The sequence below is a fragment of the Camelina sativa genome, chromosome 3, assembly GCF_000633955.1.
Source record: "Camelina sativa cultivar DH55 chromosome 3, Cs, whole genome shotgun sequence".
Classification (NCBI taxonomy): Eukaryota; Viridiplantae; Streptophyta; class Magnoliopsida; order Brassicales; family Brassicaceae; genus Camelina; species Camelina sativa.
Window position 1 is genome coordinate 7623481 of NC_025687.1, and position 10638 is coordinate 7634118.

The following is a 10638-nucleotide window of genomic DNA, read 5'->3' on the forward strand; positions in this document are numbered from 1 at the left end:
TCACTTTTGGTTTTATATACTTTTCAAAAATATTAATTGTAATCCTTTTATTTTTTTAGATTTTTTAAATTTCTTATAATTATTAAATAAAATTTCTCTTCACATATATCAAAATATTATCGATATACTTGACATATGTCGCGATTATATGAATTACTAATTTTGAAAACTAAAGTTTATATAATAAGATATAAATTTCTAGTCGACTAATAAAATGCACAATTAGTTCACACGATGAATTATAACTCCGAAGGCAGGGATGAGTAGTCACCGAAGTTGTGGTAGTAAACTTACTCTTTTGATTTGTTTTATAAGGTGTTTGAGAGAGATCCTCCTATTCTGATTGAAGTATCCATAATCCTTTTATTTTCTTTAGATGCACTTATTGCTTATTGCATTCAGACTTGATTCTCTTGTGGCGTTTATCAAACTTATCAGACTTGTTGTGGATAGTTAAGAAGTAAATAATCCTCTAGTTAATTTTCCGTTTAGTCTTTCTCCAAAGCTGTTTACTGAAGCCGAAAATGAAATAGCTTCAAACTTGGCATTAATGGAACTCTTCCTCCTCCATTTCTTTCCCTTCCCCTTCTCTAACCTCTTGGAGGGAGTCTCCAGTGGCTCCCCATTCTTCTGCGAATTTCTTCGTCAGCCACATCTTTCCCTCTAACGTCGAGGCTGGTGAGGTCTAATCCGTCTTGACAAAGCTAGTAAGAGCGATATGAGGTTGTTGGTCGTTTTTGCAACGACAGCTTCGGTGAATGTGTGAGTCCTGCCGCACCGAGAATGAAATAGCTTCAGACTGGGCATGACGAGACGAGGATCAAAATCCCTCAGTATTTTGACGCTCTCGGTGTCCCATAGATTGAGATATATCATCAATATACGGAGACACTAGACAGAAGAAGAAGAAGAAGAAGAAGCCATGCCAGAAAAAAGAAGAATCTAGGGTTTTGGATTGAAGCGGCAAGGCCCGCAAGGGTCACACAGCTCCCCGGGATGATTCCGATCAGCACATGATACCAGTTAACCCGCCGCCAGAGATTTACCGTCGACTTGGATCATCCCCTAGCCCGGGCGTGGGTCATTGGCCACATTAATTGATTCTCGAGTTTACACTTCATATATACAGTCGATTTCTTTTCATAATATTAAATATAAATAGTATTTTTCATATAATAGTATCTGCGTCTTATTATGATTATGAAGAAGAATGTTTGAGTCTGTCCGCTTCATATATATGTAATAAATCAATATTCTACACTTTTTATCCTTTTTTTTTCCTTTCAAAATAAATATGTATGTTATGGAATATTAAAAATATGTCTACAACTACATGAAGCTAAATTTCAAAAAAAAACAAAGAATAACAAATTAAAAAACACTACATGAAGCTCTTTTCGCGTTTGTTTATAAATAAGATAAAAACAATCAAGCAGAAATGATATTAACGTTGCAGAAAATTTGAGAGAAAAAAAAACTCATTGTATTATTTAGGATAATTTAAGTACTATATTTCTTAAATTTGGTGGAATATATATATTTGTGGATACTCATATATAATTTACGAAATTTCTAGTAGACTAATAAGATGCATAATTAGTTCACACGATGAATATTACTTCAAATATTAATACAATGAAGCTAAAAGGACGAAATATTTAGTTGCGTATGTAAATGAAATTCTTCATAGAAAAAGTTACATTTATAAGCCTATACGGCTACAACTTAGAAAGTAAATAATAATTCAAATGTTTACTTTGGCACCTTTGTAGCAAAAGCTGATGCTTTGACATTTAAATATATAATTATTTGTCTGTTTACGTAATAAGAGAGACGTCTTCCTCTGTCCCGTTGACGTTTTTGTATTATGATATCGCAATAGATTCAGGGTTTAAAACGAAAGAGAAGTAGAAAAAAATGGTAAAAGTGAAAATAGACATGCAATAATATAAGGAACACCATTATTGCTCATCTCCGGGATTATACTATTTAAGGACTAACTTTTTTGTCGTGAAGACCTTCTCTCACTTTCCTTATTTTGTATTTTCTTAATAAGTTTAACTAACCAACTTATAAGATGGAGCAGCTTTAGCAGATATGGTCACAAACCCCTCTATACCCCCAATCAATCCAACGAGCTTTCAGTCTATACAAGAGGGGATTACCCAAACTGTGAAAGTGACTTGTCTTCCTCCAACCGGTATTACCATCGGTCCTCTTTCCCCTTGGATCTTTTGGGCCATCTGGACAGCAAAGAATTCTTTTTCATTCCTAAGAATTTCAATTGTCGAGCAGATGCTCTGGCTAAGGAAAGCCTTGTAACCGGTATGAACGATCTTTAATTGAAATGAAATCGGTTTAGTTCAAAAAAAAAAAGATGGAGCCGCTTATCACACATTCAATGCATGTTATATCTTTAAGTCGTGCTTCTTTTTCTTCTTTTTTTTTGTCAACTGTTAATAAATAATTAATTAATACAATTATTTTAAGTAGTTTTCCCCTTTCAGTTTCAAAGTAGGTAAACCTATACAGTATATGTATAGTCAAAATCCTCGATCCTTCGTTACTGGGATTAAAATTGAGCTATTCTAGCAACAACAAAAAATCAAGCTAGTCCTATGACTTTCATATGTAAAATCATGTCAGATGAATGTGCCATCAGATTTTATTCATAAATTCTGAATTTGACTTGATTCCCAAACTAGTATGTTTATAATAAGATTATATGACACGCTACTGTTATATCAAAGTTAGAAGAATTAGGCTATTTTCTGAGATAAATGTGGTTCCAGATTCCAAATCTTGAAAACTGTTGAAAAGACATTTATAACGTGTTGTATTCGTAAACCCAAAACTAAAGTTTTAATAGTTCAACGAGTCATTATCATACATAAATCTTGGTAAATTTGCATTATTATAGATTTGTTGCAACTTGTAAACCACGTTAATTTCATTATCAGCATGTGAATCGTACCAATTTGTGACTTTTACTATTTTATGACATGTCGGTGCGTCGTCTTAGAACAAAACCCATTCTTTTCACTTCATATTCTTTGATAGTGATGTATAAAAGTTTACTTCACTTTTACTTGGTAGTTAAATTAAGACATCTGCCTTCTTTATTTGACATGACGACAATATAAAATAATCATACTGTCTGGAAGATTTCTTGTTCTTTTCTGAAATATACAACATAATTAACAGTAACACGATAAATACTAGATTATGTATATATAAGTATTAATTTGTATAAATATATATAATACTTAGTCCACTATATCACAGTCCTGTTGACCGACTGATATCTACCAAGGTGAAAACTATGTATCCTTCATTTTATTATACCTGTCGTTAATTATAAGAAAAAAAAACTCCAAAATATTTAACAGTATTAAAATGAAGCACTAAAATAATTCAGTTACATATTTATACTGTTATAGATGATATCTTTTATATAATAAGTGTAAATTTACTATCTTCAACCACATTATAAATTCACTAATACATTTCTTAAGTTGTCGTTATACATTTTTAGAAATCTTGACTAATAGTCTAACATGATTCAGTCAGTTATACTTAAAAAAAAAGAAGTGAAAATGGGGACGGACGTACGGTGGGCAGAAGCAGATAGGTACGGGCCTTACGGCCTACAGCCTTCAAACTGAAAGCCCAATAATACAAACAAAAAATGGCGTATGAGCGCATGTATACAAACTCAAATGACGCGTCGTCTTGAGGTACATAAAATAACGATTTGTGGGATTCATATATGAAATGGGAAGTTTTCCTAGCAAACATTCTCCAAAATTTGGCTTTGAGATAATATTATCTGCGGTTTGTAACATATGTAGTATGAATAATTCTGTAAAATATTGTAGAGTTTACGTGTGATCTTATCTTTAACCATAAATAGTTATAGATGAGGAAATTCCAACAACTACTACAACCACACCTTTGTGGCTCACGAGTATCTCACTTCGAACAGACCAAACATTATGGAGAGTAAAAACAGACGAAGAAAAAGAGCAACCTTTGATTCACGAGATAACGCAAACATCATTATTATCTCTTATCACACAAAAGATATCTCTCTTTTTCTAGTTTATGTGTCTACAAATCTCTTTTGCAGACTTAAATCTATCTCTCTCTCTTTTCTCTATCCCTGCCTCTGCTCTGTTTTCCCTGCTTTGTAGTTTTTGCTATGTTCGTTTGTTATTATCTTCTACGAAGGAATATACAAATATATAATGGGTTGTTCTAGCTCGAGAACCATTGCAGAGGGTACTCTCTTTCTCATGTGATCTAATGTTTTCTTCTTCATGAATGTTCTTAGTTAATTTCTAGGGTTTCTTGTAGATTGAAACACATTCAACCACAACTGACGTGCTATGTGGTTCGATTGTGTTTTGTAGGGAAAAAGGAAAAGATTCGAAGACCAAAAACATGGAAACATCCTCAACCGATATCAAGAGCTGAGCTCACGCAGATGCGAGAGGAGTTCTGGGACACAGCTCCTCACTATGGAGGCAAAAAAGGTGGAAATCACATTTACTATATATCTGAAACAAGTTAATTCATTAGTCATGTCAAAAAGAGTTTCTTTTTTTATATATCAATATGTGTATATACATATGTAAAACAGAGATATGGGATGCGTTACGAGCTGCAGCAGAAGAGGAAGATTTATCGCTTGCGCAAACCATAATTGAGAGTGCCGGTGTGATTGTTCAGAACACTGACCTCACCATTTGTTACGACGAGAAAGGTAAAAAATATATTAAAAAAAACACTTTTACTAGCTACTTTCCACAACTAGTATAAGCAGTAGTGTTGAGATGTTCGCTTTTGCAGGTTCCAAGTACGAACTGCCTAAATACGTTCTCAGGGATCCTTCAAACTTGATCCGAACCAAATAGAGAGATTCAAGAGAAGTAACAAGTAAGAACGACAAAAAAGCTCGCTTTGTGTATGTATTTCTAAGGAATCATGTGTGTTTAACTTTAAATCAGCTACGTTTTTTCTTGTTTGGATATTGCCATCTATATGTGACTCTGCGTTAGGTATGTGAAAATCTGCGAGGAGTGAAATGGATTACAAAGGTCCATAAATTTCTTTATAATTTTTTACCAACAGAGAAGAACCTTTGATCAATAAAAAGTTAAAAACCTACCTTTGCTCATAATAATTGTAATTTATTTTCTATCTTGTTGCTCAAGATTCAGACTTTTTATTTTAACACTATTGTAATTTAATATGGAAATCATAAAGATTAAAGAATTTTATAGATTTCGTAAATGTAAATTTCGGCAGTTAAGAAAGAGAAAAACCATAATGTTAGAACAAAGATAACAGATCGTATCATAATTACATGACTTGGTTAACCAAAAGAGATAATTGTGGGGTGAACCGGAAGATAACTAGGTCCGGTTCCCATAAAGGACCAGACAAGTTTCAAAATCGGAAACGAAAACGTAGCTTCTAGCCTTCTACAGCCGAGTTATATTATAAGTCACGGTTAAGGTTATTTACCAATGTGAGTCAGAATCCGATTGATCAGAACTTCTTTCTTTCCGCCGACGGGAAGATTGTTGGCTGTCAGATATGTCTTCAGCTCTACCACAGTCAAGTCCTTCAGCTAAAAGAATAAAACAGAGCATGAAGTTTAGATAGAGAGATCTAAAAAGCAATGAAACAAAATGATTCTCATTATGCAGAGAGATCTAAATCAGTTTTTTAGACTGTTGCTTTCACCTTTCCCGTTTTTGCAAGCTCAATATAGTCATACTTTACGTCATCTGCGTTACAGGCTTTGCGCTTTCTTGTTTTATCCTTTGCCCCTGAGTCACTTTCTTCATCAGGGTCATCGCCGTATATCGACTGCTTAAATTGTTCTATCGCTTTTACAACTGCAGGTCTACAAGACAAAACGGCTCATAAAATCATTTGCTTATGGATGAATAGAGGAATGCCGAAACAGAGAATTTGAAAAGTTTGTGGAAAACCTATTCATTCCTTCTTCGTCAGGAAGTGTTTCATCTCTGGTATCACGAAGCTCGTTTTCATCCAGTGCAATGGCTTGTAAGATCGCGTAGTGTCTCTGCAAAGCTGCAACAAAGAGGGACTTCAATTTCTATATATGAACGGTTTCCAGATCAGCAGCTCGGCAACTATTAGGAACAACACAAGTGTGTTGGACATACCGGGATTAGCAAATTGGCAAACCGAAAAGTCATTCAACTCTAGACGTCGCATTAGAGCTGATGCCTTTTTAAGCTGATCATCTGATGGGCGTGGCGCAGCTACACCAGGTTTTGAATGCAACTGCCAAATATCCCACCAACAAGTCAAAATTTAACATACATGAATAATGTTGGAACCAAGTAACTTTTCAAAATAAATAAAAAATCTCATGCCTCTTCTACATCTCTAATATCATTAGCATATGGAAGATATATCATGTTCATCCCTGGTGGCTCCACTTGACCACCATCACTCTCGATTTCCTCCTGTTTGGGTTTAAGAAAAAGACATTGAGTAGATTGTTTAACAAAGCACAAATCAAAAAGGAATGAAGTTTCAAGATGAAATATATGTATGTGGACGAAAGGCCTCTATAGTAGTTCTCTCACCTGAGCAACAAGCGCAACCAATCTCGGAGGTGTAGTGCCACCATAAAATGCAACAGCAAAACTGCAACACAAGAGGATGCAGTAATTATTGGTTAGTATATCACAGCAAGTGCTAGAGTGTAATAGTCTGTCTAATATCCAGAAGTTATATTCAACTTCGAGTTCATAGGATTATATTTAATGTGCATACCGTTGAAGCTGAATCATGGATCTATGCAAGGCAATGAATGCACGAGTGCTCCCTATAACTTCCTGCATCATTAGCTCTCAAAAGTAAGGGTTTCCATGATATACAACTGTTTGACGGAAAAACATGCAATTCAAGTCCCTTGCTTCAGAACTTCTCAGCAAAAAATTTATAACTCTGTAACTTATATGATAAAGTCTGGTAAATATCTGAAGCTCCCAACTGATCATAGGACACCATTTTGACGAACGAAAAGAGCATAAAAAGAACTGAAATTAATGTTGGTAGAAACAACAAAGAAAATAAACATGATATAGCTATATAGGGTCCTGAAGCTCTATAACTAAGAGAACGACCAAATTTGGATAAACAATTTCAGCATCAAAGTGAAATTCTTTTTCTTTTCTAAGTGCCAAAATAATGAACAACTACAAGAATATTAGTCACAGCCATCAGATAAACGAGATGCGGCTAACCTTATCACTTGGATAGAGAAATGTAGAAGGCTTCAAATTGTGATAATCTTTGAGGCAATTAAGTGGCTTGAAACCCAGCAATCTTAAGTGTCCAGTCGAGATTCTTTTCACTTGGGATAGTTCTTCCATTGTAAACATGACATTCTGACTAGAAAGGAGAACAAAAAAAAATTTAAGCCAACTTCTGGTGGACATGAAAGAGTGGGGGCTTAAGTAGATTTTAGACTGCCAAGAGATTCACAATTTCACATTTCCTGTATTTTAATTTGCTCTCATAGTTTCTTCCTTCAATTTAATTTTGTAATGATATTGAAATGTAGACATAACTAACAATAAACGACCATTGCTACTATGCTTACAGGAAACCAGAAAAAAAAACAGGGTGCTATTCAGAGGCTTACTTTTTGTAAGGCTGAATCCGTTGTATAAGACCTTGCATTATGGCTCCAGTGTCCGTACAGATATATGATCTTTCCACCTGCAGACAAGCCCGCACATGAGACTATACAGCAAGGAAAGATGGATCTTTTAAAAACCAAAACATAGATATCAAGGACAATTCTTGGTTTACGATATTAAAAACGTGGACAGTGTTGATCTGAAAACAAAGGTGTTCACTTGTAATGAAAGCCAGAAGAACAGAAGACAAGTAAACGCACATACTTTTAATTCACTTGAAGGAGCTTGTCTGTTAGATTACCTTTACAGGAAGATTAGTAGTAGAGTCTAGCCAGGTTATGCTGCCAGGAATAGCCGGACGAAGTAAAGCATAACCATTCAATTCAATAGACAAGCCATCACAGATCATAAACGTAATTCTTTTTGCTATTCTCTTAGCAAGTACACGCTTCTTCAGTTGGTCCTTCATGTCCTCTAATCTGAAATAGAAACATTTCAGCAAAAAAGAGTACAACAAACTGCGTGAATCCTATAAAGCCAAATTCATATTAAAGAGAAATTACAAAGTGGTGTTTTTAAAGTCTTGAAACTTCTAAAAAAATCCATCACTGCTCTATCTGAGTGTAGCACTATGAAGCTATAAGCAACGGAATGAAAAAGACATATAAAGAATTTCACCAGACAAAGAAATGAAAGAACATACTTCTGTCCAACCGATGGCATGAACTCTGTAAGTTCATCACTGTTTAATCCAATTAAATCCTGGAAATATGTTGACAAAAAATCATGGAAATATAAATTATAGATAAAAATGCATATCTACGTTTTATAAGGTCAACAGAAGACGTAGATGGTTAAGAGATTAACCTTGTAGAAGAGAATTATGTTAAATTGCTTATCAGGTTGACTGAGAGGAAGAAGCTCGATTGAGATGCCAAGGTCTTGTGCATCCTTACGAAATCACCAAAAAGTAATAAAAAGTAAACCCATTAGTCCTTCTACAGTTTGATTACCAAGAAACCAATAGATTTCATTGTAAAACATATCTATGTACGATTGGAACTAAAGTACCTTAGCTCTCTGCAACGTCGTCCTCGTCATATCCTCTTTTACAGAGATCCTCATATTCCCAAAAGGATCATCTTCATTAGTGAATAGAAACATGCGCTTATCTGCTGTCTTTGAAGATCTAAGTATGTTTTTGTTACAAAATATTACCAACACAGGGATCAGATGGCAGGCCAAATTGAATGCATATCACAAACTTGGTACCATATCAAAGTTGAATTAGATGGTTACCCTTTGCGCAGTAGTGCTTGTGCAACCCAGAGGGCACTATAAAGGGAATTCTCTCGAGAATCCGAGACGATACCAGTTTGACTGCCAATATCCTTATCAAATGATTCTACACCCAAAAGATACCGTATACATTTCCCCCTTAGAAATTTTAAGCGTACACACAAACACATACAAGTAAGACCAAGCAACAAAGTAAATAGCTCTCTTTAAGCACACTACTCCACTCTTTAATCTTTGATTCAGTCTGAGAACTACCATAGAAATCTGAGGCGCTAAAAGCTTGCTCAACTGTTGTATATGTTAATTCTAACATGTAATGCCTTTTCTTACTAAGTGATGCTAAGAAAGGGATTCGAAACTCTTGTGTTAAAACTTGTAATGATGCAAGGGTAATAAGGCACATATAATACCTTCTATGAGATCGAATTCTTTAATCAGCCTTGCAGTCGGACGGTCAATACACTCTCTTTCTGGAACATTAAAGACATAAACACCATTTAGGTCCTGAAGATTCTTCTTTTCACGCTGCAAAACAACAACAAGATTGAAAAAAATTAAAAACAAATAAGTGAAGAGCCAAAAAAAAGAAGAAAAAGAAAACAATACAACACAAATCATCGAGACACTTACAGTGTTAAAGAAACAAAATGCAATCTCATCATTTGAACGATTGATAATATGAGACTTGAGTGACTGAGCAATGCAACTAACTGCAATGTGAAAATGACTTTCTTGTTTGTCCTCTTCCTCCTGCCAACACCATTTTTTTTTTTTTTTAAACAAAACATTTTTAAGAAAGTATACAAAAACAGAACATTTTGAGAAATTTTTCGGCGTAATCAAACATAAAAATTTTGAATTTTCTTAGGTATACTCACAGAGTGGCAAGTAGAACTGAACATTTTGGGAGAAGCATCGATTAGATAGACTACAAATTCTTTGGAAGCCTCTTTTTCCTGTGACACGAAACATACAAACACACTCAATAAACAAATCCAAATTAGGGTTTCATTTTTTTTTTTTTTTGCTTTGACTTCTATCTAAAAAAAAACCCTCAGAAGAAGAAGAAGAAGAAGAAGAAGAAGAACATGTGAAAACCTGAAAGAAGTCGTTTTCTGGGTCTTCGTCTTCATCTCTGAAAACATCATCTGGGTCCAATTCCATCTCCGAACAAGGGATCAATGAACAGACAGCGATACAGCAACTGAGTCAGTGACTAATGATGGCTGCTCCTCTGCAAAACCTCGATTTTTTTGTTCAGAATGGTTTTAGCAGAGAACAATTTTTACCTGAGTGAACCTTATTGGGCTACGATGTGAAGCTTTTTTAATGGGCTACGGATGTGAAGCTTTTTGGAATTGGCCCAAAACAAACATAGATTAAAACTACATTAAAATAAAAATATTTACTGTATGATGATGATTTAGACTTTAGAGAAATTAATTTAATAATTCATCTTCATCATGTGTAAAATTATGTCATTGTTGCTGGAAATAATGTGATCAGTACGACAAAACTTTATAGATAAACTGACATGTGTATGTGTGTCTTAACGAAATTAATTAATGACAAATGATTAAAAGTTAATTAATTATTGATTAAGATCATATTGAAAGATAAACATGTTGATGAGCTATTAATTGTTGCA

The 10638-nt window shown here is 34.4% G+C and overlaps 2 protein-coding genes across 2 annotated transcripts; one reads left to right on the plus strand and one right to left on the minus strand.

Annotated features, from left to right (window-relative positions):
- Positions 4049 to 5167, plus strand: LOC104775800 (ubiquitin domain-containing protein 2). The gene is made up of 4 exons (XM_010499733.2): positions 4049 to 4281; positions 4413 to 4535; positions 4643 to 4765; positions 4852 to 5167. The coding sequence occupies exons 1-4, from the start codon at positions 4248 to 4250 to the stop codon at positions 4914 to 4916; spliced, it is 345 nt and encodes a 114-aa protein (XP_010498035.1). The 5' UTR covers positions 4049 to 4247; the 3' UTR covers positions 4917 to 5167.
- LOC104775801 (ATP-dependent DNA helicase 2 subunit KU70-like) lies at positions 5261 to 10256 on the minus strand. The gene is made up of 18 exons (XM_010499735.2): positions 10089 to 10256; positions 9869 to 9946; positions 9621 to 9740; positions 9401 to 9515; positions 8991 to 9096; positions 8763 to 8880; positions 8559 to 8642; positions 8395 to 8453; positions 7993 to 8170; positions 7694 to 7770; positions 7293 to 7440; positions 6820 to 6881; positions 6630 to 6690; positions 6414 to 6506; positions 6201 to 6321; positions 6003 to 6105; positions 5752 to 5914; positions 5261 to 5635 (listed from the first exon to the last, which is right to left on the minus strand). Exons 1-18 carry the CDS (start codon positions 10152 to 10154, stop codon positions 5522 to 5524), a joined length of 1866 nt encoding a protein of 621 aa, XP_010498037.1. The 5' UTR covers positions 10155 to 10256; the 3' UTR covers positions 5261 to 5521.